At 40.4% G+C, this 18,053-nt stretch overlaps 1 protein-coding gene across 1 annotated transcript in view; it reads right to left on the bottom strand.

Moving 5' to 3' along the window:
- LOC105355325 (collagen alpha-1(I) chain) overlaps positions 1-16,735 on the bottom strand; it is an 84,435-nt gene extending 67,700 nt beyond the window's left edge. Inside the window, exons 1-6 of the mRNA XM_023961126.1 lie at positions 16,720-16,735; positions 13,057-13,204; positions 12,034-12,192; positions 9,149-9,341; positions 7,211-7,348; positions 6,855-6,935 (exon numbers count right to left, since the gene is read on the bottom strand). Coding sequence (XP_023816894.1) covers positions 6,855-6,935; positions 7,211-7,348; positions 9,149-9,341; positions 12,034-12,192; positions 13,057-13,204; positions 16,720-16,735 — 735 coding nt within the window. The remainder of the gene's footprint in view (positions 1-6,854; positions 6,936-7,210; positions 7,349-9,148; positions 9,342-12,033; positions 12,193-13,056; positions 13,205-16,719) is intronic.
- Positions 16,736-18,053: the final 1,318 nt, after the last annotated feature.

Here is an 18,053-nt window from a genome sequence, read left to right as displayed (position 1 = left end):
AACTTTCCAAACTGATGGAAAATTATAGCAGATCCTCCTTTGAAGTTCCCAGAAAAAAAAAAACGTACAGGGTGCAGAACTTTCCTGCTGATTAGAAGAAATGCTAGGCGTCTGTTCTTCAAAATTACAAACTGTTTGCAATAAGAACTGTCCGTCCTCCACTGACAGGGTCGTTTATTATGTGGCCTTTTGTCAGCACCCCGTCTGTCTGCTTCATGTCTGCCCGTTGGTGGAGAGGCATTAGAGAGCGTCTTACAGCTTTTTTCATTCAGTGGAGCTGAACACATGAAACAAATAAAAGTCGTCATTCCTCTTTTGCTGGGCTGGTCCCAGGGGCCTTCTGCCAGCCTGCTCTGCTCAGAAACCAGAAATCTAGATTTCCAGACTCAACTTTTTATGCTTTTTAGTACAAGATTACCATAAACATGCAACTCTTTTAAAACCACAAGAACATTATCAAAGTCCTTAAAGATCCACTCAAAAGAAAACTGTGTTCTTAACATGTTCTTGTGGCATTTCTATGATGATGGAGGACATATATAAAGAAAATTAAGATTAAAATTGCATGTTTTAATATTTATTTATTTATTTGAAATTATAGTGAATCGGGAGCAGACAAAAGTGTAGCTGTGATGTACAGCTACGATCTGTAGGCCACAGCTCCCTGCTCTGCTCCGTTCTGATGAAGACAAACAGATCCATGTACGTCTTTGTTTTCCTTGCCTGAACAGGCATCTGGTTCAAAACTGTACAGCTGGATTGTTAGCTTGAGCATGTGAGGGGCTGTCAGCTAGCAGGAGAGAGTGTAACCTAAGATCTGATGGGAAATGAGCAGAGGCCAACAGTCCTGCAAAATCTGGACAAAACAGACACTGTATATCGACCCGAACTGGCAGGAATTATTTTTTGGTTTCATTTTCATGATAAGATGCTTTTTTAGTTTGGTTGGACACAATTTGGCAGCGGTATCTGTGCTTTGATAATCCTGGATGCACAAAATCATTTAGAACAAGACTTGCCACGGAGAAAATCTGATTACATTAATGAGCAAAACATCTTGATAAATGCTTTGGTGGGATTTGAAGTTAATGATGTCAGGACAGAGAACGCAGCAAGCTTCATAACTATGTTGTCTCAAATGTGAAACTATGTTGCATAACATTTAATCATGCATTCAGCACTGAGTCTCCCAAAGCTTGAGCCGGCCATCAACTGATCGTAAAATGGGGTGTTCACACCATCCTAAAACCTCAACCAGTTCAGACGGAGACGCAGATTTATTCAACCAAGATGGGTCTGTCCTCAAAAATGTTGGCAAAAAAAAGTTAAAAACATTGTTATTGTAAAGCAGCAAGCAAAACTAAAACAGGAATGTTGGGAACATGGTCCGTTCTTATATGTGAAAATGTTCAGTTCACCACGGTTGATAAACACAAACATATGTTTCTATTTAGCTAAAAGTCAATTAATGGACAACTTGTCACTTTGGGATTTACGTCTCCAGATAAATGTATTTTTCCTGCACAATATTGGAAGGACCAAACAGTTCCATCAGCTAGTGTTCAATCAGAGGAGGGGGTAATTGATAAGTTTATCTTTATCCTTTTTAAAGTATCTACAGCTGCATTATACTTTGTTTGTAGACCAAATGTCATGTACGATCCATTCAAATGTGATCTGTATTTCCCCTTAGCCCATATCTGCGTCAGCCTTGCCCGACATTTAAAGTGTGATGAACAAACACAAAACAGAGGTCACTAAACCTGTAATTTTCTAAATATAATAATAAACTTGAATCCACCATTTCAGCAACCTTATTAGCAGCATTCTTGTAACATTTGACAGGTGATTGCTGCATATTCTGTATTATTAATATGGTGTGTGGGAACAATTGTTGCAATAAATCCTTATTTGGCTTTTATCTGCCAAAAGAAACTTTCCAAACTCTTTTTGTTATTGTTATCTTTATTAGCTTGGGGGTTTCAATTTAGTGGTCAGAGCAGTCGCTCAAAAGGATGGATGGATTTTCCACACGTGATCAAGTGACTTGACATGTGTCAAGAATGAGTCGGATGTGGCAAAGAGAATCCATATGTATCCCTGCCAAAAATGTTGCTTCAGAAACAAATTGTTAATAAAACAGAAAAAAATGAAGGTCATGTTATTTCACTTTCAGTAGCCAGGTACCAAAGGACTGTAGCTGGTTCGCGGTCTTGAGGACCACTGCACTACATCATATCCGAAAAATCTCATGCATTCCTGTGTGTCCTAGCCCTTCCTTAGCCAACAGAGTGGTCAAGGTCTGGTGAACCTGTTTTGCTCCATCTTGTCAGCATCGGTGTCAGTTTGTCCCTGGACCATATTCTGTCTATGGACACATTAGTTGGGAGACTGTGGTCAAAAACAGACATTGCTGTGGCCTTTTTACTACAGATTATCACTCTTTTCAAACTATTTTGTGCAGCTGGTGTTGACAATTGTACCAATACACAGGATGGTTTTAAAATGCTTCATCACAGTCTGAAAATGTTCCTCAGATTTTCAAATCCCACATTGGACTAAAGAATGACCCCAGGGTGGTGGCGTTAGGTGCTGGGCCTGCTTTGGTAGCTTTAAGGTGTTTCTTATAAAGTAGGAAACTGTGGAAAAAATGATGAGTTTCTCAAACGGGGGTCTTTTCTGATTGAAAATGCATTTTTCAGGGTTTAGTTGGAGACCAGATTTCTTAAATGCAGCTACTCACTGTTTTGCTTTTATTTCATGAACAAAAACGTTTGCCATGACAAACATCATGGAGGCCAGTGACAGCTCAAAGCCACAGAAATTATTTCATATAGATGGCAGACTCAGAGTTCAAAAACTCTGACCAACAGCAGAGCAGTGGACCGAGCATGGCAACACTCCTGGAGAGTCTGATCACTATGGCTGTTGATCTTACAGACACTAGTGACAGAAAAGCAATGACAAAGACAAAAGAATACAATGAAACCAATCCCTTGGCTGGTTCCCATTACTTTGCCAACAAACCCACAGCTGAATAAGTCCCCAGACATGCAGTCTGGGGACTTATGCCCGGATGGCATTCCTGGACGTGTGCTTAGGGCATGTGCAGAGCAGCTTGCAGGGGTCTTCACAGACATTTTCAACCTGTCCCTCTCCCAGGCAACTGTGCTAACATGTTTTAAGTCCACATCCATTGTGCCAGTACCGAAACACTCCTCCCCTACGTTTTTTTTTTTTTTTTATTTGAAATGGTTTATTTCAAGCAATCAAAATAGAAATAATACACAAAAACAATATAATCATCAGTTATACATTCATACAGTAACTAATCAAACTTAGGATAATTAGACATAATTAATAAATATTGCTTGAAAGGGAGTGGAAGGAAGCGAACTTATATAATCCCACCCCGTTATACTATAACCATTTTATTACATGATTTATCAATATCCGGTTCCTAGGTTTTATCAGACAGAATTAACAATCATAAGGTATCAATAAGGCACATGCCAAAGATGAATTACTTAAGTACTACGTCAAAAATAACTATTTTAGAAATCAACATGGCAAATGCAGCATCTGAAATATATGCAAATTATGTTGCTTTTAAAAGTCATTCGTATGCTTTAAAACATAATACTATATCAGTAAAATAGACACAACACTGTTTCAGGAATTTCCATAGCAAAATTTCATCAAGTATCAAAAGTTAAAAACATGTGCAAAGTTATGCTACATTAGGAAAGATTTTTGAATCAATTTATCAATTTTAGGAGCTAGTGAAGTAATATCATCAAAAGTCAATCAATTTAACAATTTTCAAAAGTGATAAATCATTTGTTTTACTCTTTTTATATTTTTTTTGTATTTTTATTTTATTTTTTTATATAATAAAGTAATGCTGTAGGGGAAAAATAAAAAGGGTCCATAAACTGTCGAATTGTCCAAGGTTGGCATTTCTTCTTTTAGTGATAACAGCTGATTTTCTTGGTTTAAACAGTTAATAGTTTTCTTCCATGTTATGTCTGCAGACATTAGATTCAGGTCCATATCCTTCTTCAGCTGATATCAGCTGCGGTGAAAGTTGAGGTCAAGTTGTCTGCAGGTCAGAACTCTGCTGTTATTCAGGTTACGTCAGACATACAGAGAAAGTGATGATTACAGGTGTCATATTTCTTGAAATTATTTGGCTCTTTGATTTATTACTCCACGTTGTTTCAGACATCCGTAATCAAGCACTTCTCAAAGTCCTTCATGGTGTTCACGACCAGAACCTTGGATCGGTCCTCTGGACCGAGTGGTTTGACGTAAATCCTGCAGCCTTTAACCCAAGTGTTCTCAATCTGCTTACGCTTCCTGAGAAGCCGTGCATGTTTTGAGATTTCAGCATTCCTTCTGGTCAGATGGTCGTTCAGATAAACAGCAGATCCTCTGAGATTTTTGCGTTGATTCATCAGAGCTAGCTTGTGTTTGAGATTCACAAACCTGATGAGGATCGCTGGTTTATCCGTCTCCTTTCTCCTGGGGAGCAGGTGGCAGGTCTCGATGGTATTGAGATCCAGGGAAATCCCTTTAGATGTGAGAAATGAATGTATTTGCTGTTGCAGCGTCGCTGCACCCATCTCCGTATTAGAACTGCTAGCTACGCTAGCGCTAGCATAAGCAGTACTAGCTCCAGCTGCATTCAGCTTCGCTCGAGGCTTGATTGGTACTCCAGTGAGAATGACATTATTCATCCTTACTTGCTGTTCCACATCGTCCAGTCTTTTCTCCAGAATCTCGACCCGGTTTTCTCGCTGCTCGTTTTGAGCCCGAAATCTTCGGAACTCTTCCATCATATCCCAGAGTGGTGTTAGCTTAGCCGACACTTGATCCATAAAACTTTTCAGCGTTTCTTGAATAATGTCAAGAGACTTTTTGAGATCTTCATATTCCTGGGGTTTCTTCGGGGGCATGGTCAGCTCTCTTTTTTGGAGAAAAATCAACTTTTTAAGTAATTTGAAGATAGTTGTATTCGCAGAGAGGCACGCCACGCGTCCTGCTGTATAACCCGGAACCGGAAATCCGTGACTGAATGACTACCGCCCCGTGGCACTCACACCCATCATTATGAAGTGCTTCGAGCGACTGGTCCTAGCACACCTCAAAGACTGCCTCCCACCCACACTGGACCCACACCAATTTGCCTACCGCAGAAATAGAAGCACAGAGGATGCAGTATGCACAGTGCTGCACTCTGCACTCACACACCTGGACAATAACAACACATATGTTAGGATGTTGTTTGTTGACTTCAGCTCAGCATTTAACACCGTCATTCCCTCCAAGCTGACCACTAAACTTGGAGACCATGAAATCAACACCTCCCTCTGCAACTGGATTATGGACTTTCTGACCAACAGGCCTCAGCATGTTCGGTCAGGTCACACCCACTCCACCAACATCACAATTAATACTGGCGTACCACAGGGCTGTGTGCTGAGCCCATTCCTCTACTCCCTTTACACCCACGACTGCAAGCCCGTGCATGGATCCAACTCCATCATTAAGTTTGCAGATGACACCACGGTGATTGGCCTCATCAGTGACAACGATGAGACTGCCTACAGGGAAGAGGTACAGCACCTGGCCACATGGTGCGCTGACAATAACCTGCTCCTTAACACCAACAAGACCAAGGAGCTCATTGTGGACTTCAGGAAGAAGAATGGAAGCACTCATGACCCCATCCACATTAACGGGATGGTTGTTGAACGTGTTTCCAGCTTCAAGTTCCTGGGAACCACCATCTCGGAGGAACTGTCCTGGGCCACAAACACCTCCAGCCTGGTCAAGAAGGCTCACCAGCGCCTTTTCTTCCTCAGGACACTGAAGAAGAACCAGCTGTCTTCATCCATCCTGGTGAACTTCTACCGGTGTGCGATCGAGAGCATCCTAACGAGTTGCATCTCAGTCTGGTATGGGAACTGCTCAGTGGCTGACCGCAAGGCACTGCAGGGGGTGGTGAAAACTGCGCAGCGCATCACAGGGACACCACTTCCTGCTCTTGAGGACATCCAGAAGAAACGCTGTCTACATCGAGCTCGCAGCATTCTCAAGGACTCCTCTCACCCTGACCACGGACTGTTTAACCTCCTCCCCTCCGGGTAGCGTTTCAGGAGCCTCCGGACAAGGACCACAAGATTCAGGAACAGCTTTTTCCCTAAAGCTGTCTCCTTGCTGAACTCTTCCCTCTGACACCCCTAAAACACCCCCCACACCACCATAGACTCCTCCCCCCCTCTTCAACACTCTGAATTATTTATCTATTCACAACAAGTAAAACAGTTACTTGTTATTACTTGCACTACTGTCTGTTCATCTGGGAACACTGTATAATCCATCTGCACATTGTAATATTTTCCATGCACTTTACTGTCCATTGCAATACTGTAAATTATGTTCATAGTTCTGCCTATAGTGTTCATACACTCTTACATAGCCCATCTGAATAGTTTGTTCATAGTACACCTATCTGTATATCGTGCTTATAGTATTAATATCTGTAAATTATGTCCATAATATTTACCTGTATAGTTATTGTACATACTATAGACCTTTATTCTGTACTTACTGCTTATTGCACTTCTGGTTAGATGCTAACTGCATTTCGTTGCCTTGTACCTACATGTGCAGTGACAATAAAGTTGAATCTAATCTAATCTAATCTAATGCAGTCCCCTGCCCATCAACCTCAGCTTAAGATGGGAAAGGCAGCTGCATACTTATTAATCTGTAACATAAATGCATGCTTTCCCAATGCTCTTAAAAAAGAGAAGCTGCTGGTTTGCTTTTTCTATTATTCTACTCACAGTTTGGTCAAAGCTCAAAATGGAGTCCTCCTTTGAATCCACCTGCAGGTCTTTCAGGTCATTTGAGGACAGCAGTAGTCTCTGAGAGGAAGAGAGGTGGTACACACTGATGAAGAACCAGACACTAGATTCATGCAACTGCTTCAAAAACCCACAGGATTAAGGAAAGTTTTGACCCTAAATCCACTGAAAGTCCATTCTAACGCTTAAGCCACTTTAAATGCAACAGTCAGCACATGGACTGCAGGAGTCAGAGCTGACTCCGCCTCAAACACGTTCATTTCCATGTTGGAGCATCATCTGTTCTGTTACCGAACTGTTCTTGGTTTCTGTCCTTTCCATTTACTGTTCCTCACCTCAGAGGCCTTCATGGTGTGTGCAGAGGCACGAGGGGACTTGGGGGCGGGCTTTTTGCAGAGGGGTGGGTGGTGGCTGCAGTGTTGATTGGCGCCGTTAGGGTCACCAAAGCGGATGACCAGCTGCCGAAGATGACCCTGCATCAAATATTGGAGAAACAAAAGATTTTATTTTTATTTTGTAAGAGTGAAGTTATCTTTAACTGAAGGTACTAATATACTACGCACTATGTAACAGAAGAATACTTACTTTATAATTTCACTAACAGAAAAAAAAAAATGTGAGAGGAAACGATAGTTGTCTAATAGGCCCATGATTTATTCCAAAACATCAGAAGTCATATTAAATCATTATGATAGGGAACTACCATTTTGTAAAGTTTTAAATAATATAGAAATGAATGGCAACAACTCAGCTTTAACAATACATATACTGTATGGGGCAGCAGTGGTGGAGAGGTAGAGCTGTCGACCTCTGATCAAGAACGTCCTGAATGCACATTACTAAACCTAGTTTTAGCATTGTGTGTATACTTGACTGTTGCCACTTGATACTACCACATGTAGCTAAAGTACAGTTGAAAGAAGTTTGGTGCGAAATGTTAAAGTGGTGCGAATCCCACAAATCTCACTCAGGCTTTTGCTTTCACAGATCTATTCTGATACATGAAAGAATTGGTGATATAAGTCTGGCTGGGCACAAACGGCAATTGATAATTTCTCCTCCATGATCAATTTTGTAACTTCCATCTATTAAAAAGGGCGCCATCCATACGTCAATGGCAAATCCGAGTCCCTGATTCGTCAAAGTTCAACTGGTTTAACTTTTAATCTGCGTTCAATGACTTTAGAGTTCAGTAAGATCCCACTTGACAAAGAGAAACCATTTTTTGATGGTACAAACAAATCCAGATGCAGAAGTCATCTCACCACAGTCCTCCTGCTCCTCAGATGACACGCTACAGTGGTTCTTGTAACTAAAGACATACCAGAATGATTGCTCTTTAGGCATTAACATAACAGTTTCATCCACTTAGATGAAAAATCACCACAGAAGGCTGCAGCTCCAGTTAGCAAAGGTCCTTTAGAAGTTCAGCAGACTTCAAGACTTTTGCAATTTAAAGCAAAGCCATTTTAGTTCTGTTCTTTGTCGAGAGGTTGCAGCAGAATCACTAGAAATGTTTAAAAGTGGCTTCCAAAGCCTTGAATAAAGATGTTGGAACGATGATTTTAATAAATGTTTGGTCATAAAGAGGACCAGAAAATACCCAACTATACAGGTCAAAACCCAGCCAAAACCCACTTTAATGCATGTCTAGTTTACTGACTGTATAATAAAATTGGACTGAATTACTCCACCCTCACATTCCAATTGCAGTACCTGCAAAGTCAAAGAAGACAATATCCCATAGACTTCTATAGCGAAATAAACAGCTGTTACTCAGCCACTATATTTGTCAGAATATCCATTCTTCCTCTAATACCTTTTTTTAAACGTTTTCTTTCCAGTGGGGGTGGCCTTTAAACAAGCTTACTTTTAATTGGCGACCATGGTTGCCATAGAAACATTTACTCAGACCAACTCAGACCAATCACCGTCATCTGGCTCCAAAAAAAATGGCGACTGAATTGATTTCATTAGGCTGTTTTCAATGGGTGATGTTACTCCTGCTCAGTCCTCTTCTGTTATACAGTCAATGGTCTAGATGCACTGAACTGCACAGCTATCAGTGCCTCATGTGTTCCTACACTGATGAAAGAATTCGAGCTGCACTTCTATGAGGTTACACTGATTTTTTGAAGGCTCAGAAAAAGCTGCAGTGTTTGATTGGGTGGGGTGTTGGTGGTTTCCGAGGGCGGTGTTGGAGTGGTTGGAGCTGCTTCAGTTCTTCTCTTAGTGTTTGGAAAAAAGCAAAATCTTGAAAAGCTGCCTCTTACTTCAAAAGGAGTCTCAAAAGCCTCGATGATGCCTCCAACCATGAGCAGGCCATCGGTGCCGATCCCCATACCGAGGTTCACCCAGTCCACGCTTTCTAGCAGAGAGCAGTCAGCGTACAGCGACAGGTGCTGGGAGGACACACTGACCCCCACATAATGCCACTCCCCGTCACACAGACCCCCCACCGGGAACCTGAAACACACATATAAGGTCTGATTACAAGATTTCTGAGTTTGATTTTTTAGATCAATAAACAAACAAACAAATATTATACAAAAAGTAGTTCTAAAAAAGAAGATTAGGGTTAAACTAAATTCTTAGGATAAAATGTATAAACAAACAAAATTGTGATTTGGAGCCACTTTTAAGCTGTATAGTTTTTATTTTTTAGTGTTATATCCACTGCGACTGGTGACCTTTCAAGGATGTCCCCTGCCTCCACCCATGGGCTCCAACAGCCCTGTGATTCCAAAAGGGACAAAACGTGGATGGTATCAATTCAGCGCCTAAAGTATTGAGCATCAAAACCGTAAAACTGCGAATCGAAACCCCAAATCCGCGAATCAAAATGCATAGTTTTTAGAATCAAAACCGCAAAAAATAAAACCACTCAAAAAAACAATTTCAGAATAAAACCGCAACTCAAAACGATGATTTCAGAATGGTGAGAAAACAAATCGGCAGCTGAGAAATATGATTGTGCTTTGGGTTATATCTTTTGGTTGCAAATTGTTGGTTTTGGTTCTCAATTTATACATTTTGATTCGCGGATTTGGGGTTTTGATTCGTGGTTTTACGGTTTTGATGTGCAATCTCTGTGAAGATATTGGATGTGTGGTAAAACATTCATCTCATTTTCCTACATTTTAATAAATCTGAACCTTCAAATAATGCATAAGACCAGCGACAGATGGTTGTGTCCACCAAACACAATCTAGCTGAATGAGGAACAATGACTCATAGGCATGGAAAACAAACTGCGCTCTACGGATTATCGCCTCAGTCAATTACCCCCAACCCCCGGGGCGTGAACCGGTACAGGTCTGTGGGTTGACATGACCTACATTTTTTCCTTTTATCTTGGTTTCTATTTGGAAAACTATTGGATTCCCCCCACAGCATTCAACTCTTTCTTGAAGCATGTCAAGATGTTTGGATGTGGAAAATCCATCCACTACTTTCTTAAAGCGTCTGCAACAACCGCTGCATTGAAACCCCCAGGCTAACAAAGTTATTAAAAAACAGACGTATTTTGGAAAGTTTTTTTTTTTTTTGCATAAAAAGCCAAACATAGATTTATTGTGTCAGTTGTTTCTATGCACTATAATAATGCATAACATTCAACAACTGGCTGTCTAATGTTACGTGGACCCTGCAGAGGATGGTGATCAAAGGGTGGATTCATGTTTAGTATTATATTTAGAAAATACCAGTTTTATTTACCATTTTTCTGGTATTTAATCATTGCACCTTTAAAAGTCACTCAAGGCTGGAGTTGGTGTCCAAATTTTTTAGCTTCCACTTTGACAATTATGGGTCAGTGGAAAATTTGGATCACATTTTGATGGTTCCTACACAAAGTCTAGTGTAAGAATAAAGTTTGAAGCAGCTCCAGATATTTTACTGAGGATGAAGATAAACTTTCAAAGAAAAGAGGCCGAAAAGATCAGCTGTCCACTTCAGCCTCATACAGGTCAGCCTGTGAAAATATTGTGTGATATAAAAAAGGTTGCAGATCACCTACCGAAGTTACCTGTGTTTCATTTTCAGGGGAACTTTGTAATTTAGCACTAAATTCATCCCATTTAATGCTCTTTCGTCAGTGTTATTTTAAATTCTGACTTGACAACATCCAACTGTATTTGCAAAATGAAAGACAATTAATGAGCAGCTCAGCTGCTGGAGAAACACCACAAAGGCCGAGTGGAAGAGGGTGATCCGCAGACAAAATGAACTTAATCTGTGAATCTGAAGCTCAGCTTGGACTCCACAAACACAAAAACAAAAGGGGAGCTGTGCAGATGCAATAAAGAGCAAGCAGACAGCATCAGGAAAAAAATAACTGGAGGGGAATTTACTTCTAAAACTCTCATTAATGGTGATAAAACTCTTAACACATTGATGCATATAAAAGGGAAGCCTGCATGTTTGAAGTGCCGCTATAAAAACTATAAAGCCTCCTCTTTGCTGACAGAGCAAAATAATACACAGTCTGTCAGCGTCCACATTTGTGTTTGGAGCCCATCAGTGAGGCATTTCATTCAAGCGCTGCGGTCCCCAAAAGGCAGGAATCAGCCAGAAGATGGCAAATAAATCATTACATCAAAGAGACAACCAATCTGAACCCTTTCCAAACAGAAACACATGCATAAAAACATGCTCTGTACAGGTTTTTCTGACTTTAAGACATATTTGCAAATAACTTAGACAAGTACCAGGTCTGGGCACACGACAGATGCTGTAAACATCTTGAAATCTGTATTTTTTCTAAGTAGGAAATGTGTAACAGTAAGAACATGCACGTGTTTGGAGCATCAACACAGAAATACTCTGGGCACTTTTACTCAATTATTCACCTAAGCTAATGTCTTTCATTTCCCAAAGGCTTCCCTTAACTCAGAACATGACATTTTAGATGCTGCCAAACAATTCTAACAGTTTTCCAAAGTTACTCTGAAAATAAATCACAGTTGCATTTAAAAAAAAAAGCCATGATGATCAGAGTTTTTGTGGTCGGAATTTTTCATTTCCACACAAGCCTTCTCTAATGAAAACCTGCTGATGAACATTATATTCGGATTTTGCCCGTAGATCATTTTAATTGTGCAGAGTGAGGCTTTTATTTCCAACTGGGAAAAGGGGGGAATGAGATGGGGTGACTTACTCGTAGTGTCGCTGCTGAGTTCCGATGAAGATGACAGCACGGGCGCTGATCCGCAGCTGCAGCATGATGTGGCTGTCAGGGCTCAGCACGGTCAAGACGCTGCATTCCTCCTTCTGATGACTCCGAAACTGCACCGACAAACTGAACTCATCTGCAAAACTAAGCGCAAGGCATTACTCTTTTACTTATTTGCATTTTAGTAGCTCCCTTTCGGGGATAATGTCTCCATCGAATCCTCTCCTCTACATCTTCTTTGTTCATACCATCCAACCACAGGTCCTCTTTCTCTACATCATGAACCTCTTTCTCTGGTCTTCTGTCCTGTTAGCTCAGCATCCTTTTACCAACATCCTAAACGTTCCTTCTCTCTACATGTCCGAACCATCTCAATCTGCTTCTCCGCATTTATCTTATATAACATTTCCCATGATCTGTTCCTCTGATGGATTCATCCCTGATCCTATCCATCCTGGTCAGAGAACCTTAAGATAATCATCTAAGCCTCCTGCTTTGCTTTCCCATTTTCAGAGCCATGTCCTCTGAATCAGGGATGGGGACCAAGTGGCCCATTCCTGCTTGTTTTCTAGCATAACCTGCTCTGCCATAATTGGATAGACACACCTGATCCAGGCAGTGAGCCTAGATTAGGGCGTAGATATCTGGAAATCCTTCAGAAACACCGGCCATTGAGGCCTGGCTCTAAACCAACAACATTGCTGCTATCGTCACAGTCTTCTACACCTTTCCCTTCAGTCTTGATGAACTCTTTAGTCACACATCACACCTGGCAAACCGAAGCCTTTCTTCTGTTTGAAAATAATTCAGGAGTAATGATACCTGTCATGAGTGCGTGTGTTTTTTTAAGTGAGGTGTCTTGTTCGGATGTCATTACATTTCAATAAATTAAAAATAAAAAACTTTGACCTACTGTCTGCATAATTATAAATAAGCACACGATCAGGATTAAATGATCGTAACAATCTTCCTACTGTTTTTCTTTTTTATAATAGTTTAGAAACCCACCTGTCAGGGAAGAGCTGCTGCATGGGAAGAGCCAGGGTGGAATACTGTCCCACCTGAAGGACCGGACACCTGCCATCCTCCACTGTCAAAGAGGCATTGCTGCTGTCTGACACTAGATGGGAAAGCTCCTGCAGAACATCCACTTCCTCTGTGGACAGGGAGGGAAAATACAATTCATGAAAAACGTGATAATATAAAAGAAAGATTTAACGGAACGTCATAAAACAAAAATAGAAAGAAAGTAAATGACCAATTGAAATAATTATGTCATCCACTAAAGAATGCTGGGTGTCTATTTAGGAAAGAGTTACAACGGGCTTTGGGAGATCAGAAAGTTGTCATAGATAGCCTGGACTAAGGTTATCTAGTAGACTGGGGGAAAGTTACTTTATGTGCCATCAGGAATGAGGAAAGTAGAGGAGAGTTGGTGGTGGAATGAAGAAGTTCAGGGGAGTGTTAAGAGTAAAAAGGCAAAGTGGGACACTGAGAGGAAGGAGGAGAACAGATAAGAGTACAGGGAGATGCAGCAAAAGGTGGACGTGGCAAAGGCCAAACAAAAGGTGTAGGCTTAGGGAACACAAATGAAGAAGATGAGGTTCTGACCAGGACGGATAGAAATTTTTGATTTTTGAATTGAAATGGTTTATTTCAAGCAATCAAGTAAGAATAATACACAAAAAACATTACAATAGGCAGTTTTACATTCATACAATGACGTATCAAACTTAGGATAATTAGACATAAAATTAAATATTGCTTAGAAGGGAGTGGAAGGAAGCAAATTTAAATAATCCCACCCCTGTTCTACCGTAACCATTTTATTACATGATTTATTATCAGCGGTTAATAACTTTTATCAGACAGAATTAAGAATCCTTAGGTATCAATAAAGCACATGACAAAGATGAATTACTAAATTTTTGTGTAAAAATAGACATAACTATTTTAGAAATCAACATAGCAAATGCAGATCAGTTATCTAAAATATATGCAGATTATATCCATTAGAAAAATCATGAATCATGAAATGAATCCATCAGAGGACCAGCTTATGTTTTTGGAGGTTTTGGAGATAAATTCAGGTAATTACATTGAGATGCTATGGACACATTGGTTAAAAGATGCAGAGGTTGTATCTACCAAGACAAAAATCTAGAGAAAAACCAAAGAGGAGGTTCATAAATGTAATGGAGGAGTACAGGAAGGTGGTTGGTGTTTGTGTGGAGGATCAAGAGAAGTGAATTATTGGGAGCCAGATGACTGCTGTATGGTAAGCAGCCAAAAGACAAAGAAGCTGAGTGAATCACAGACCTTCAGTCTTTCTGTAAACATCGGAACAACACAGTTATTTTGGGTACTGGTAGACATTTTGATGCAGCTAAAAACTATTGAGGCATAAAAACCTGAAGTGAATAAAACTCTGTCCAAGGTTGCAGCAACACCAATGTATTTTTTTGGCGTTTTTCCTCCAATCAGACCCTTCTATTAGCCATAATAGTAATGATTGAAGCCAAACATATCTTCATTTCGGAAAAGACTTGTTTTGTCATGATTACTGACCCAATGATCCGTGTTTCTGTATGATAGAGATAACCAAAGATCCACCAATTTTATCACAAGAAGAAATGAGACATCCCCCTATACACTTTCTGTTTAGGTTAATTTTTCCTGCAGTGTTCAGAGTATATAAATATATACCGTTTAACTCATATGTGAGGCTGTTAATTTCCTAAAATAGGCTTTTTTTTTCTTTTGCATCTTTGGCTTAAACGTTTTGGAAGTGAACCATGTTCATGCTGTTCTTAACCTGTAAATAAATCCTACTGTAGACACAGCTGAACTCGTAATCTTTTTTAAGCTTGAAATCTAAAGGGAAAAATGGTCTATCCTTATTCATTTCAGAACCTGAGAGTCAGCCGACCCGCATGGCAACTCCCTACAATATCAAAACCATATTAAGAGTAAAGGAAAAAAAGTAGCTTTTTTTTAAATCAGAAAGTGAAAAAAAGTGGAGAGAATCTTATGTGAAGTTAGCAACTTTTCAAACTAAAGAGCGATTGTTCAGAGACAGAAAATGAAACCCTTGGCCAGAGAAAAGCCATATGGTTTGCATGTCATTTGTGCAAGATCCATGTAAAGGTTTGGAACATTTGAAGCTTAAGTTCACTGCAGACCTTCAGCTCATTGAAAACATGAATTATCCATTATGTTGAACAATTCCCCTGCAACATGCAACAGGGACTGGGACAGGCTCTGGCTTCTTTGTAACTCCAAAACGTATTTCACTGGTTAAGAAAATGGAGTGGATGAATGAAATTTTGAAGTAAATTACATATTTCTTCAAAAATGTAGTCTCAATTCTGCAATTCAGTCTTGTCACTTGCAAATAACTTTTTTAAGATGGTTCAAAACTTGATTTCTTAGGTTGCTTTGTATCAGACAACTTGACAAATTGTTCGTTCAAAACCTTTTCGGGGACTCAAATTGTTCTTGCATAAGTGCAATAAAATTTCTCCTTGTTAGAGTTGGTTTTTATCATGTCTTTGGAACATTTATTGACAAATCTTCTCCAGATAGATTTGTTACAGGTATCTTAAACAGTTCTCACTCCCCTCAGTCAAATGTTCAAGACATGGAGCAAGCATTTTGGATAATCTTTTTCCAGGATTAGAATAGCATGCGATCAATTCAGCCAACAGAGAGGAAAGATTCAATGTATGGTTGGCCATAAGAAACCTGCACTAAATTTTGTGCTGAAAGGAATAAAACAGACAAAACATGTTTTGGTCAAAAAAAAAAAAAAAACACAAAAGAACACAAGGAATTTACAACAAACAGAAAACCAGTTAACTTTGACTCCAAGCTGAAGTGAAATATCTTGTGACTGCTATGACCCTCAGTAAAAGGAAAAGCTAGATTTTAAAATTAACAAATAACAAAACTGTGTCAAATAAGACATCAGCCCAACAGGCGTCTGTCATTGTCTAGACAGCTGATTCAACAAAGTCTGTTGAGCTGTCAATTGTTCCCCCAGGAAACGGAAAATGTTTTCTTCCACATATAGATTTGCTGCTCAGATAGTCTTAATTGTGCAACGGCAGCCTTCAGAGAAAATGTCTTGCCCTCAAGGAGAAACCTCAACAAAGACAGGAGCTTTTGCCCAAAACTGCAGCAAGGGATCAAGAGGGGAATGGGCCGATCACACAGTTCTTTTATGCAATATCAAAACACGTTTGAGTCACGCTGATGTGTAAAGAGCAAACTGTTGGCTAAAGCTTTGGAAAGTCTTCTACTCTTCAGGATAGACGTTAAGTTGTGTTTAAGCTGTTCAAAAGCAAAAATGTACATTTTAAGAAAGCACTGTAAGCCCAAGTTGTGATTTAAAATGTATTTTCAGGTGATTTGGGGAGATCAAATCTGCAAATGGACAAGGGTTTATGGGAGAACACAAGCATTTCTCATGGGGGGTGTGGGGTCAGGGGTCGTCAGTTTTGCTCCTAACCTGTTTGGTGCAGGGTCACTGCCCTTCATGCTCCAACAAGAACAGTGTTCGTCTGTCAGCTTGCTGACACCTCTGACAACCCAGCGGTGAACTTTCCATGCTCACAGCCTCCAGCTGAGGGCCACTCTGGCAGGTGAAGGCGGGGCTTACTCAGCCCTCACCTTTAGGGGAGGTCATTCCCACCTGGCAGGCGGCTCTAACAAGCCCAACATGTGACAACAAGAGCGGAGCTGAAGCACATAGGTTTATAAGCTCAGGACAGAAACACATTACACTGATAAGACAAGAACTCAAACACTTTGCTGCACTAAAGTCATGTGTCTGTGACATGCTGGATGGATGCACAATCTTTCACATTTGAGACGTAGCTAAGTCACTTGCACTTGCAGTCAACCGCTGACTTTTAAGGGGTAATCTGAGCATCAACCACCACTATATGTGGAACAAAAGCCAGAATTACGGTAAAAAAAAACAACCAAGAATTACGGTCAGCCGAACATTACTGTAAAACTGATATTATCGTGCCAGAAGGACAAGCGAAAACAATTATTAACTGGAACTTCTACTCATATCTAGAGAGATCCGTACTAAAGGATGGTCAGGCTCCTAGTCAGGCTTTTCCATAGCTAGCACTTAGATTGTCCATTAAGGATATGTTTGTTGTTCGAGCAGAGGTCGACTGCCCTACCGCTGCCCCCACGGCGTCACTCACAAGTGCGTCGACATTTTAGTTTTAGGAATATTTTATGATGCATTACCACACACACGTATGCTCCATTTTTAATTAGCCTCAAAGGAACCGCAACACACACCTTCGCTCAACTTTGGGCCAAGACAAACCAATAAACCCATAACGGTCAACCCCCAATCAGGTGCGCGTGACCATGGCTTAACCGGAGCACATTCTGAATTTAAAGGGCCTATCATCCAAAGATAAACTTTTTGAGCTTTTAGGTTGTATAACAGGTTATAATTCTGTCATTAAATGTTTGATTAGTCTGGCAGGCTGGGCCTTCTCCTGGACGTCCTCCCCTGTGAGAGTCACACCTGCTATCAATTCTCATTAAGCTCCTATATAAGATGTGGCTTTTCTGTGTTCTGTGTTGGAGCTACACTCGTGGCATTAAATCTATTTGCTGACTTGATGATCTGTGTTATGTCATTCCTAATCCTGGCTTTCATCCTTGGCCAATCCGTCACAAATTCCTCTCAAAAAACCAGCCCAAAGCTGTATTTTGATCCATTCACACAACGCTCAGTATTCTTTTTAAAAACCTGCACTCTGAGCACAAGCCTCTCCCAATCAACGAAAACAAGCGGGTCCTGACATTGTGACATATATAATGGAGGAAAAACCCCTTCCAGGTAGAGTCTGCGCTGCCAGCACCCTGTCCCCTAGGCTAACACACACACCCACTCTCTCCAAAGAGCTAGCTGTGATTGACTAAAACACTTTTATGTTATATGCACAGTATTTACATCTATCTTTGCAAAA

This window comes from Oryzias latipes, chromosome 12 (assembly GCF_002234675.1).
Source record: "Oryzias latipes chromosome 12, ASM223467v1".
NCBI classification, from domain to species: Eukaryota; Metazoa; Chordata; class Actinopteri; order Beloniformes; family Adrianichthyidae; genus Oryzias; species Oryzias latipes.
Note: the sequence above shows the minus strand (reverse complement) of the source record. Positions and strands in the feature narration are given on the sequence as shown.